At 46.2% G+C, this 14,120-nt stretch overlaps 1 protein-coding gene across 6 annotated transcripts in view; it reads left to right on the top strand.

Moving 5' to 3' along the window:
• Positions 1-14,120, top strand: part of DCLK2 (doublecortin-like kinase 2) — a 186,562-nt gene that overhangs the window by 157,850 nt on the left and 14,592 nt on the right. For all 6 annotated transcript variants that reach the window (XM_010840770.1, XM_010840769.1, XM_010840768.1 and 3 more), the window contains 2 exons: positions 8,127-8,246; positions 8,828-8,974. In XM_010840770.1, the coding sequence (XP_010839072.1) occupies positions 8,127-8,246; positions 8,828-8,974 (267 nt within the window). The remainder of the gene's footprint in view (positions 1-8,126; positions 8,247-8,827; positions 8,975-14,120) is intronic.

Here is a 14,120-nt window from a genome sequence, read left to right as displayed (position 1 = left end):
TAGTCAATAAAGCAGAAATAGATGTTTTTCTGGAACTCTCTTGCTTTTTCGATGATCCAGGGGATGTTGGCAATTTGGTCTCTGGTTCCTCTGCCTTTTCTAAAACCAGCTTGAACATCTGGAAGTTCACGGTTCACATATTGCTGAAGCCTGGCTTGGAGAATTTTGAGCATTACTTTACTAGCGTGTGAGATGAGTGCAATTGTGCGGTAGTTTGAGCATTCTTTGACATAGCCTTTCTTTGGGATTGGAATGAAAACTGACCTTTTCCAGTCCTGTGGCCACTGCTGAGTTTTCCAAATTTGCTGGCATATTGAGTGCAGCACTTTCACAGCATCATCTTTCAGGATTTGAAATAGCTCAACAGGAATTCCATCACCTCCACTAGCTTTGTTTGTAGTGATGCTTCCTAAGGCCCACTTGAGTTCACATTCCAGGATGTCTGGCTCTAGGTGAGTGATCACACCATCGTGATTATGTTGGTCATGAAGATCTTTTTTGTACAGTTCTTCTGTGTATTCTTGCCACCTCTTCTTGATAACTTCTGCTTCTCTTAGGTCCATACCATTTCTGTTGTTTATCGAGCCCGTCTTTGCATGAGGTGTTCCCTTGGTATCTCTAATTTTCTTGAAGAGATCTCTAGTGTCAGTAGTAGTAAGAAGGATCTTCATGCAAAAAAAATACAGTCTGATACACCAACTGTTAAGACAAATGAATAGGTCACTTCAAACATTTGGGTGAAGAAAAAAAAAATTGAGGTATTGTTTTTCCTCGTTATTGAATGTCATTGTATTTTTATAATTCATGCTCATATAGTTAGTTTTCATCCTTCTATTTTGCTTACTTGAGCAATTATTTCCACATTGTATAAAATTATAATTTCAAAACTTTAAAAAAAATGTATAGTTGATTACAATATTGTGCTGGTTTCAGGTGTACAGCAAAGTGATTCAGTTATTTCTTTTCAGATTATATCAGTATCTCATTATGGGTCATTATAGGATGTACAGTAAATCCTTGTTGCATGTCTGTTTTATGGGTAGTAGTTTGTATCTGTTCATCTCATACTTGTTTTCAATAAGTAGATTTTTCCACTGAATTTTATTCTTCGGAAAAAACGGTATAGAGAATTTTTTTTTAAAACAAAATCTTAGGGCAGGTATTAAGACACTCTCCTGGGGGCATTGTTCATTACCTCTGCTTTGTGAGATGTACACAGAAAAGTAATAATGCTGAAAACGATATCTGCCATTTATCAAAATGTAATGTCTATCCAAAATGTATTATCTATTCATTTATCAAAGTGTATTATCTACCAAGGCTTGGACATTTAGGAATTTTGCACATTACCTTTAATGACTTGCAAAACAGATGTATTGGTTTTCCAGATAAAGAAACAGAAATACAGATTAGAGAGCTTCCCAGAAGTCACACAGAGACAGCAGTGATGGGATCTTTGGGTTAGTCCATCATGTTCCTCCTCCAAGTTCAATTTCTGCCTTTGTTCCTGTAATAAGAACCTGGGGGAAAATTCTTAACCTCCGACTTTCTATTTGCTTTTTCTGTAATGTGTATGAGTGTTATTAGATTAATTCACTGTTTATCTAACATCTGATGTTTGTGTGAGATTCTGTGCTAGGAACAAGGTGATTTAACCTACAAATTAATACCAATTCTGTAAAGAGTGTTTTGGGAGTGCAGGGAAGCAGATGAGAGAGAAGCAGATGCTCAGTGGTGATGCCTTAGAGCAAGAAGCATTGGAGCTGAACTAGAGCAGTGGGGTAGTGGCAGACTGCAGTCCACGGAGTCACAAAGAGTCCGACGTGACTGAATGACTGAGCATGCACACGCGCACACGTGGGGCTTGAATGGGCAGGAATGACAGAAGAGCCTTAGAGGCGGTCAGCACAGCCTGAGCAGGGGCCCAGGAGATGGGAAGCAGATTGGGTTCTTCCAAGTAGGAGATTGTCTTAAGTTGAAGTAGAGTTCATTTATAATGTTGTCTTTCTGGTTTACAGCAAAAAGATTCAATTGCACATATGTATTTTTAAATTATAGGTTGTTACAATGGTGAAAAGAGTTCCCTGTGCTCTACAGTAGGACCTGGTCGTAGTAGGGGTGTACTAGTTTGTTAATACCAAACTCCTAATTTATCCCTTCCCCACCCGCTTTCCCTTTTCGTAACCAGTTTGTTTCCTGTGTCTGTGAGTCTGTTTCTGTTTCGTAGATAATTTCTTTTGTGTCGCATTTTAGATTCACATACAAGTGACTTGGGCCTTCCCTGGTGGCTCAGTGGTAACGAATCTGCCCACATGCAGGAGACCCGGGTTTGATCCCTGGGTCAGGAAGATCCCCTGGAGGAGGAAATGACAACCCACCCCAGTGTTTGATGTCGTATGGTGTCACATTTGTCTTTGTCTGACTCTGGTCACTTAGTGATATCTCTAGGTCCATCCGCATTGCCGCATATGGCATTATTTCCTTCTCTTTACGGCTGAGTAATAGTCCATCGTGTATGTGCACCAGGTTTCCTTCTGGTGATGGACATTTAGGTTGCCTTCATGTCTTGACTGGAGAAGACAATGGCACCCCACTCCAGTACTCTTGCCTGGAAAATCCCATGGACGGAGGAGCCTGGTGGGCTGCAGTCCAGGGGTTGCTAAGAGTTGGACATGACTGAGCGACTTCACTTTCACTTTTCACTTTCATGCATCGGAGAAGGAAATGGCAACCCACTCTAGTGTTCTTGCCTGGAGAATCCCAGGGACAGGGGAGCCTGGCGGGCTGCCGTCTATGGGGTCGCACAGAGTTGGACACGACTGAAGTGACTTAGCAGCAGCAACAGCAGCAGCATGTCTTGACTATTGTAAAAAGTGCTGCAGTGAACACTGGGGGCATGTATCTTTTTGAATTAGAGTTTTCTCCGGGCATATGTCCGGGAGTGGAATTGCAGGAGAATATGGTAACTCTACTTTTAGTTTTTTTAAGGAACCTCCATACTGTTCTCCTTAGTGGTAGCACCAATTTTTATTCCCACCAACAGTGTCTGAAGGTTCCCTTTTCTCTACACCCTTCTCCAGAATTTATTTATTTATAGACTTTTTAATGATGGCCATTCTGACTGGTGTGAAGTGATATCTGATTGTAGTGTTGATTTACATTTCTATGACAGTTAGCAGTGTTGAGTCTAATTTCGTGTACCTATTGGCCATCTGTAAGCTTTCTTCAGAGAAATGTCTTTTTAGGTCTTCTGCCCATTTTTTGATTTGGTGGTTTGTTATTTTGAATTGTATGAGTTGTTTATATATTTTGGAAATTAAGCCCTTGTTTGCAAATATTTTCTCCCAGTCTGTAAGTTGTCTTTTTATTTTGTTTATGGTTTCCTTTGCTGTATGAAAGCTTATAAGTTTAATTAGTTTATTTTTGCTTTTATTTCTGTTGCTTTGGGAGACTGACCTGAAGTCAGAATGTTTTGCCTGTGTCCTCTCCTCGGAGTTTTATGGTGCCCTATTTTGTATTTAAGTCTTTAAACCATTTTGAGTTTTTTTTTGTGTGTGTGTATGGTATGAGGGAGTGTTCTGACTTCATTAATTTACATACCAAGTAGGAGATTTTTGCAAGATCTACCTTGGGGCCAGATTTATGGAAGCTTTTGAGAAGGCTATGATGTTGATAAATTTAAGACTCCTTCTATGCCTAATATTCTAAATGATAATCATTCTAAATATTTACTGAATCCCCACAATGTGTGAAGCCTGGCGCTTTCTGTAGTGTGCTTAGAAGTGGCCCTTCCCTCCTTTTCTCCCCAGAGTTCTGCATTCATTATCTACATGTTATGGGTCAGGGCAGGACAAAAATCTAAATGTATGCTATATTAACTTCCTGAGGCTGTTGGAATAACTTCCCAACCAGCTTGATGACTTACAGCATTTTTCTCACTGTTTCAGGGGCTGAACTCTGAAATCCACTTTCGCTCTGCAGGCCGTGGGGGGAAATCTGTTCCTTGACTCTAAGTAGCTTCTGGTAGCTGACAGTATTCCTTGCCTTGGAGGACCACATCACTCGAACTCCGCCTCCAGCTTCACACCTCCCTCTCTTCTTTGTGTTTATTTTTCTTCTTCTGACTGTGAACTTTCCCTCTGCCTCTGTCTACAAGACACTTGTAATGGCACCCAGAAAATCTACAGTTTTTTCTTTGTTGCAGTGGCTTTAATCATATCTCCAGAGATGTTTTTTCCCCTCAAGTACAGTAGTATTTACAAGTTCTAGGCATTAAGACCTGATAACTTTGTGTGGCCATTATTCAACCAACCACACTCATCACATATAACTATTGAACATCTCATCTCTCTCACTGTATCATCCTCAGCGGTACTCACCCCACAATATAGATACCAGCTGTAAAACTTTTAACAGTGAGCAGTGTGTGATGTGTTTACTCAAGAATGAACAGTGCTGGTTGCTGGAGAGCGAGGTAAACAAAGGCCTTCAAGACAGCAGGGTGAGACCTGTGACTGGAGTGAGCGCAGGGCGCTATGACAAATTCGAGGGTTTCCTAACCCAGCCGTGGTTAAGCAGGGGAGGCTACCTGGAGGAGGTGAGATTCCCCCATGGTTCTGAGGAATAAGTAGGAGTTCACCAAGAAGTGGGGAAAGAAAGTTCCAGACAAAATTGCCTTTGCAGATGCCTGGAGGCCTAGAAAAAAGATTGGCAAAAGGGATAAAGAGGGAATGGATGTATTCTGAGGCTACTGAGAAGGCAGGCCTGGCGGCGATGGGTGACTGATGAGCTGGGCAGGAGGATGCAGGAGGGAGGGTCAGGGCAGAATGCCCTTCTGCTCCGGGCATCCAGGTTCATTCAATGAGACAAAGGACACAGGTGGGAAAGACTGGACACAAGATGAATCGTTTGGTTTGGGAGCGTTGTTTATTCCCCAAATCCATTTGTCTCTGGCTCTGTCTCTCTTTTAGATGTTAAAAACCACCCTGGCCAAGGATAAGGCTGCATCCTTTGCCAAGTTGGCAGTTTTCTTTGTCATTTATTCTCACACACAAAACCTTGGCATACTGCCAGGAAATGATTCATATGTAAATTATCTGGAGTTAAAATCATGAATCACTTAACATAAATAATGGTGGATGGTTGAATAATGTAAGTTCAGTACAGTTCGAGAGAAAAGTGATGTTCATCTTGTGTTTAGAAATAATTTTTCTGGAAAATGTAACCTAGAGAGCATCTTTATATATTAGAAACAGTGATTACATACGGGCTGTTTAAGAAGTAGGAAGATAGCATTTGTAAAGATTTTTGTGCACCGTTCCATTTTGCTTCTGAGGATGGTTTACTTTAAAAAGTGGATTGTTCCTTCAAAGACATTTTTACAGACATAGTCAGAGGTTGGGAAACAAATAGCTCCCACATCCCAACAAAAACCTTCAGTATGTGCACAGAATACTAGGCATTGTTGAGTAGCATACAGCAAGCCAAGAAAATAAAGAGCGGTGGAAAAAATGTTGTTGGAATATCCACTTAATATTTGACACATAACACGGCCAGAGGCCCAGGGCTAAGTCGCTTACAGTGCATGCCAGAAGAGGCTCTGCGGTGCCTTGCGGGAAGAAGATGACTTTGGAGAGGTGCAGGCTCCCTGAGTGCTGGACTCTATTTTAGCTCCAGTCTGGGTGCATTCTTGGGGTACTGGTGATGTGAATTATTTTATATATGTCCCTGGAAATTAGCATCACATGCAGAGCCCCTGAATAGAGGCACATTTACAGACTCCCCCCAACCTCAGGCGAGGGAGAGCTGACAAGATAGATCCATTTAGCTTCAAAATCAAACGCCTGTTTTACTACAGTGTCGATTTGGCGTCACACAGTGAAGTAAACTCATTCGGTTGCCTTACCTGTTCACAGAGATACAGCCACCTTTGCGGTTATTGTGATTAAGGACCCGGTTGGCACAGATGAGCCAAAGGCTTCTAAAGAAGTATGTGAACACGGACCGTTTTTTGAGTCTTTGTCCCCGTGGCCACAAGGGCTCGGCTGCCAGCTGCTTGTCTTGGGAGGGCCCAGGGCTCTGTGCCTGCCTGGTGATGCTGCCGCTCTGTAAGTCAGCGCTGTGCGGCCGGAGCCGGGTCGGCAGCCCTGCGGCCTCTCCGCCGTGGTCGGTTCCGGTCTGAGACCTGCCCTCTTCCCCAGGCGCCGAGTCCACAGCCAGCCGCGTCTTCCCAGCCCTACTCATCAGTAGGCACAGATGCTCTGCTTGGTACAAAGCCTAGTGTGGTGCTGCCTTGAGCCTACCTCAGGGCAGTGCTACCTCTAGTTCCAGCCTTTCAAGGAATCAGTTTCAGGTTGACAGCTGTCATTTTCATTTTGAAAGATTCCAAAAGATGTCAGCTTGGATGTCAGGAATCTAGGTTTGCATCCCCCTACTCAAAGAACTGTTCTAAGAACAAGTGTGGAGATGTTACTCAAGCACCCTGTACAGTGACAGAAAGGGACTCGTTTCCTAGGGAATGGTGGTTTTCTTTCCCCTGTGTGTGTGCTAAGTCATTCAGTCATGTCCAGCTCTTTTCGACCCTATGGACTGTAACCCGCCAGGCTCCTCTGTCTGATTTCCCAGGCAAGAGTACTGGAGTGGGTTGCCATGCCTTCCTCCAAAGGATCTTCCCGACCCAGGGATTGAACACACATCTCCTGAGGCTCCTGCATTGCAGGCAGATTCTTTATCACTAAGCCCCCAGGGAAGCCCTTTTCTTTCCCCTGCTGCTAAGTCGCTTCAGTCGTGTCCGGCTCTGTGCGACCCCATAGACGGCAGCCCACCAGGCTCCCCCGTCCCTGGGATCCTCCAGGCTTCTGTTTAGTGTTTGCAGCGTCATTTGCCAACGTTTGGACAAACACGGTGCATTCAACACTCAAAACACACCACTCACCACGTGCAGGAGGCTGCAACAGACTTTTGTCTGGATATTATTTATTCGCTTGTTATAGTTTATGCTTCCATCTATTGTCCAGAGATATTTGAGCTTTGGGTAAAAATACACACATACGTGGAGGCGTGGAGATAAGAGAGGAACCATGAATGGTATACTGGACTAGAGCTAAGATAATGATCTCACTACTGCAGTGGGGCATTCAGGTTAGTTCTGAGATTGATGAGAGCAGAGGAGGCAAAAAGGGTGATGAGAGGGGCACACGCATGATGGATACACATGCACGCATGTGTATCTGGGTACTAAATGATAGCTCTTATAAGGTAAACTTACATAAAGAAAACTGTTTGAAAACCTAAAGTGTATAATAGGGCAATTAGCAGTCTTACAGAACGTTCCCTAAATTCTAAACAATTCATTATCACAGTTAACGAGGATCAACAAATGTGACATTATGGAGAGATTTTTAACATCTCATAATAGAGCAGTCGTTGTTCATGATTCATGGGCTGGCATACTAAGAATAATTCCTTAATGCCATGAGTACACATTTTGCTACGGTGCTGATCCCACCACAGTGCCCACCAGGACTGACAATCAGGCGGAGTTTTCAGAGAAGTGATTAGAGTTGAAATGAGGATGGTGGTCCCCGTGGTACTACCTGTTTCCTGACTTCTGAAATACAAGATAGGGAACATCTATCTGGTGAGTGGTTTCATACCCAAATACAGAGGAAGAAAGTTTCTTTTTTCACAAATTTCAACACAAAAGTCGAATTCATGTTGGTAAATAGTTTAAAACCTAAAAGTGTTTATAAGGCTGGAAGTTGTATCCCATAAGTATGCCAAATTTCCTCACATGCTGTCTTCATTTCTGAGTGATACTGGGAGGGAAAAGCGATTCCAGCTGCATTACAAAGCGCAGGGTGGGAAGCCCAAGCTCTCACAGCATCATGAGCTCTTAAAGTGTTGGGAATGAAGAAGAGGCAGGAGGGAGCGTGCCTTACAGTCCAGATAGCACACCGAGCCCTGCGAGGGCTGTCTGAAGTCCTGTTAGTTTCCATCCTGTCCCCAGGGTGTGGTTTGTCTGCGCTCCTGCAGGCTCAGGACCATAGCCCGTGTTGTCCTCTGGCACTCAGGAACAGAGCCTGTTCCGTCGTGTCTGATCCTCCCCTCTGAACCCTCTTCCCCAGGAACATCTGATTGAGAACGAAGTGTCGATCCTGCGCAGGGTGAAACATCCGAACATCATCATGCTGATTGAGGAGATGGAGACCGCCACCGAGCTCTTCCTGGTGATGGAACTGGTCAAGGTAAGAGACGGAGAGACCCCAGGAGAGTCCGTTAAGTGCTGGATCCCGAGACTTAGAGGTATTCTCAGAGACCCTTCCTGGAAATGCACGTTGCTGCCTTGAAACTTTCGTTATTTGTGAGTGGGTGTTGATTCATTTGCACGGCACTTGGGTCATTTTTTTTTCCCCTCTCCTTCAGGCTGATGAGCTTTGTCTGTCGCCTCATAGCCCTGCCACTGTTGATTTTTTTAATTAAGCTTGTTTTTATTTTGTACTGGAGTATACCCGATTAACAACATTGTGATAGTTTCAGGTGGAAGGCAAAGGGACTCGGCCGTACGTATACATGTATCCATTCTCCTCCAAACCCCCGTCCCATCCAGGCTGCCACATGGCATTGAGCAGAGTTCCCTGTGCTGGACAGTAGGTCCTTGTTGCTTCTGCAGTTTAAACATGGCAGTGTGTACACGTCCATCGCAAGCTCCCTAAGTATCCCTTCCTCCCACCCTTCCCACTTGGTAACCGTAAATTCGTTCTCTACGTCTGTGAGTCTGTTTCTGCCACTGTTGATGTTTTGATGTGTTCTTTTACATGTTCTCTAGGGTGGAGATCTCTTCGACGCAATTACCTCTTCGACCAAGTACACGGAGAGGGATGGGAGCGCCATGGTGTACAACCTGGCCAACGCCCTCAGGTACCTCCACGCCCTCAACATCGTGCACCGAGACATCAAGCCCGAGAACCTCTTGGTACGTTGTCTCTGCCTTTCTGTTCCAACTCAGGCCTCTCTCCCTTTAGAGTGACGGGAATCACAGACTGTGCAGACTGTGACATTTTAAAATCTATACCAACCCTGCAAGTAAGGGGCCAAGAGAATTTAAATCTAGAAAATCAAATCAGTGGCCATAAAGTCTTAATGGATTTCTTGAACTGATCTGCACTTCCGCATTTACTGTTTATCAGACATTAGAAAGCGTATTTTCTTTCTTCTTTTCTTGAAAAGTTCTTTGTTTGCTGCTGTGTGGGCTTTGCTTCAGTTGTGGTGTGGGGGCTTCTCACTGCAGTGGCTTCTCTGGCTGTGGAGTGTGGACTCGAGGGCAGGCAGCTCAGTAGTTGTAGAACATGGGCTCAGTGGGAGCGTGGGTTCAGTAGTGGTGGCACCATGGCTTAGCTGCTCTGCGGCACGTGGGCTCTTCCGAGACCAAGGATCAAGCCTGTGTCTCCTGCGTTGGCAGGCAGAGTCTTTACCTGTGAGCCACAAGGGAAGCCCAGAAAACCCATTTTCATTTATGTTTTAATGGATGGTACTAACTGGAGAAAGACAAACAGGAAATTACTTTATGATGCAAAAAATTCTGCTGCATAAATTGGTGACAGAATTAGAGGCTCATAGACAGAAGTGGAAGGGTTCACTTGTGTGCAGGACAGAACTTTGAAAACCTAACATAGTCTGTTCAGCTCAGCTTTGTGGGTATGGAGATTGAGCCCCAGGGATGCTGACTCTTCTTGTTGGGAAGTCTTTATCCTGCTGCTCTACAGAGGAGAGGCTACTCTGTTACGGTGCTCGGCGTCACAGTCTGGCCCCAGTTCACCCTTCCAGCCTCTTGTCCTGGTCCTCCCTTCCCTACCCATCTGGCCAGCACAGCACTCACCTTAAAGCTAGATGTAACTCACTGAATGGTGGCCTTAATCACTAAACGTAGCTTGCTGACTGGGGACAGTCCTTATGTCTACACTGTAGAGAAATTTCAGAGAAGGCATTTTGGGAGTTCTCCCTACACAGATCCACCAGTACACACAAGATACTAGGCCTCTCTGTTCCTGACTTTCAGGGCCGAGCATCACCATCATCATCCCTACTTTTTGGCAAGTGAGGTTTATCTGCGTCTCCTCTATCACGTGAGTTCATCCAAACACAGGTTTCCCCAGGCCCCAGAGTTGGTGAAAACCAGACTTTCATCAACAGTGTCAAACCTCATTGTTGATGTTCAAACTGGTCATCATAAAGTGATACAGTGTGCTCAGTCAGTAAAGAATCCACCTGCCAGTGCAGGAGACCTGGGTTCGATCCCTGGATCAAGAAGATCCCTGGAGAAGGAGACGGCCACCCACTCCAGTATTCTTGCCTGGAACATTCCATGGACAGAAGAGTCTGGTGGGCTACATTCCTTGGAGTGGCAAGAGTTGGACACAACTTAGCAACTAAAGCGCCACCATACTGGTCTTGTTTGCAGCATCCTGTCCCCCAGCAAACAGGTTCATTTCATAAGATACTGAACAAGGCATGTCTTGACATCACCCCAGCCTCCTTGAGCAGAGGCAGTCAGTCCTGGTCACCTCTGGTTTCTGCTGCGCTACTATGGTTCTGTGATTTTATCATTTATTTATCTGTCATTTTCTCTAGGTCAGTTCAGTTCAATTGCTTGGTCGTGTCCGATTCTTTGCGACCCCATAGACTATAGCACACCAGGCCTCCCTGTCCATCATCAACTCCCAGAGTTTACTCAAACTCATGTCCATTGAGTTGGTGATACCATGCAACCATCTCATCCTCTGCCGTCCCCTTCTCCTCCTGCCTTCAATCTTTCCCACCATCAGGGTCTTTTCCAATGAGTCAATTCTTCGCATGACGTGGCCAAAGTATTGGGAGTTTCAGTTTCAGCATCAGTCCCTTCAATGAATATTCAGGATTGATTTCCTTTAGGATGGACTGGTTGCATCTCCTTGCAGTCCAGTGAATTCTCAAGAGTCTTCTCCAACACCACAATTCAAGAGCATCAATTCTTCGGCACTCAGCTTTCTTTATAGTCCAACTCTCACATCCATACATGACTACTGGAAAAACCATAGCTTTGACTAGATGGACCTTTGTTGGCAACGAAATGTCTCTGCTTTTGAATATGCTGTCTAGGTTGGTCATAACTTTCCTTCCAAGGAATAAGCGTCTTTTAATTTCATGGCTGCAATCACCATCTGCAGTGATTTTGGAGTCCCCCAAAATAAAGTCTGTCACTGTTTCCACTGTTTCCCCATCTATTTGCCATGAAGTGATGGGACCAAATGCCATGATCTTAGTTTTCTGAATGTTGAGTTTTAAGCCGACTATTTCACTCTCCTCTTTAACTTTCATCAAGAAGCTCTTTAGTTCTTCTTCACTTTCTGCCGTAAGGGTGGTGTCATCTGCATATCTGCAATCTTGATTCCAGCTTGTGTTTCATCCAGCCAAGCATTTCTCATGATGTACTCTGCATATAAGTTAAATAAGCAGGGTGGCAATAGACAGCCGTGACGTACTCCTTTCCCGATTTGGAACCAGTCTGTTGTTCCGTGTCCAGTTCTAACTGTTGCTTCCTGACCTGCATACACATTTCTCAAGAGGCAGGTCAGGTGGTCTGGTATTCCCATCTCCTAAAGAATTTTCAAGTTTGTTGTGATCCACACAGTCAAAGGTTTTGGCATAGTCAAAAAAGCAGAAATAGATGTTTTTCTGGAACTCTCTTGCTTTTTTGATGATCCAGCAGATGTTGGCAGTTTGATCTCTGGTTCCTCTGCCTTTTCTAAATCCAACTTGAACATCTAAAAGTTCATGGTTCACATACTGTTGAAGCCTGACTTGGAGAAATTTGAGCATTACTTTACTAGCGTGTGAGATGATTGCAATTGTGTGGTAGTTTGAGCATTCTTTGGCATTGCCTTTCTTTGGGATTGGAATGAACACTGACCTTTTCCAGTCCTGTAGCCACTGCTGATTTTTCCAAATTTGCTGGTATATTGAGTGTAGCACTTTCACAGCATCATCTTTCAGGATTTTCAATAGCTCAACTGGAATTCCATCCCCTCCACTAGCTTTGTTCATAGTGATGGCTCCTAAGGCCCACTTAACTTTGCATTCCAGGATGTCTGACTCTAGGTGAGTGATCACACCATCGTGATTATCTGGGTTGTGAAGATCATTTTTGTACAGTTCTTCTGTGTATTCTTGCCACCTCTTCTTAATATCTTCTGCTTCTGTTAGGTCCATACCATTTCTGTCCTTTATTGTGCTCATCTTTGCATGAAATGTTCCCTTGACATCTCTAATATTCTTGAAGAGATCTCTAGTCTTTCCCGTTCTCTAGGTCGTAGGCGCCCGTAGAGCAGGTGTGTGTTCAGTCACCTGATCTCCTGGGTGCTGAGCGAGCACACAGTGGGAGAGAAGTCCATGCTGGTGACTGGCCGCGACGGTCACTCAGCTCACCTGAAGCGGACACTCACACCCAGGTCTTTGCACCCTGCGTCCTGCGTGCAGCAGACCAGCAATTGCTGAGCGGAGCTGCTTTGATGGGTAGGCTGTGGCATCATTCCTGGGCCCTCCTGATCCACAGTTCTGTTCCCCTCTGGACAGTGCCATTTGATCACTTTTCAGCGTCCACTTAGAAGCGTGTGACGTTTGTTTTCTTACCGTCTTCTGCCTTCAGGGAATGTGTTTTCTTTCTGTTAGGAAAATAAATACCCCTGGTGTGTGAAGCACGATGTGTCATGGGGTTGGCATTCTGACCTCTGAGGAGGAGTGGGGACAGTGGCGAAGCAGGCCTCGGGCACATGAGGCCCCGCCGTCCTGCTGCTGCACCGGGAGGCTCGGGGCGTGGTAGCATCCCCCCAACCCCGCCACCGCCGGCCGAGCAGAGGTGACAGGGCTCCCTGGTGTCCCGAGGACACCCTGCCCTCCACGGCCCCCATCTCTCAGCCTTTGCTCTCGTTACCCATCCGGGAAGAGACCGTGGCGGGGACTGACAGCCCCAGCCTGCCGCGTCTCGGGCGGCGGCCGGGAGACCGGAGTCAGGGCCTCATCTGCTCCCCTGCCCCGGCCCACCGCCCCAGCCCCGCTCTGCCGCCCAAAGGGGAGGAGGAGGAGGAGGAGGATGGTCAACCTGGATGAGACCTGCATGAGGCTCCCCTGTGACGTGCGAGGCCCCTGGGGTCGGGCTGTGGACACTCTTCATCGCGCGTCTCAGTAAGATACGTGTCTGCCACTGCCGACCCAAGGGGACCCCCGGCAGACCTAGAGACAGTTAGCACGCTGGCGTCAGCCCGGGATGAGAGAGTGCCATCGCGGCGCTAGAAGCCAGTCCACAGAGGGGCTGCCAGCCCCTGCTACTCTGAGAGAATCCTATCTGTGAGCACCAGGGCATTCAGACGTCTCATTTGCATCCCCTCGTCTGGCAGCTGTGTCGTAATTTAAACCCTGCCAGCAGAGATGTATGGGTCGCCGTGTCAGGGAGCACAGGGGTGGCCATTAATGCCATGAGTTACAGCCAGTGGTGCCCGGTCAGAGTTAACTGTGAGAGACCAGTGATAAATTCCGCCTTTCCAGGGGTTCTGGGGACAGGGGAGAGGAGAGGGCTGGTTTCTCATATTTGAGGTCCTTCTAAATCACGATGCTGACATTTTATTTAGAGAACTTGCAGCATGCAGTTTGTATGTGGGATGTTTTGCATCTGAGAGCAGCTTGAGACAGGGCCTCTCCGCTGGTGGCGGAGCATCTGCGCACAGCAGAGCCAGCGTTCCCACGCGGGTGCTGGGCTACGTCCTCCCCAGGGTCTGTACGCCCTGTAGCCTTTCAGACTACAGGGGAGTGCAGCGGATGGGAGTGGACTTGTTTGGAATCCCACTTGGCCACTCGCTCGAAACTTGATTTTGCTGGGCCTCGGTTTCCTCGTCTGTAAAGTGGAATAACGGCTCCCTTCCTAGTTGCCCAGCAGGGTGACTACAGAAGTGCGATGAGACGGTGTTTGGGAGACTGTGGGAATCTTCCAGGCCTGCGAGAACTGAACTCTGCCAGAATGAGGCCTTGGAGTCGCCCCGCGTTTATCACCTCTTCCTTAAGATTGGTCTCCTAAAGCAAAGCCCTGCGTG

Source organism: Bison bison, unplaced genomic scaffold (genome assembly GCF_000754665.1).
Source record: "Bison bison bison isolate TAMUID 2011002044 unplaced genomic scaffold, Bison_UMD1.0 scf7180017864146, whole genome shotgun sequence".
Classification (NCBI taxonomy): Eukaryota; Metazoa; Chordata; class Mammalia; order Artiodactyla; family Bovidae; genus Bison; species Bison bison.
This window is presented reverse-complemented; position numbering and strand designations above follow the sequence as displayed.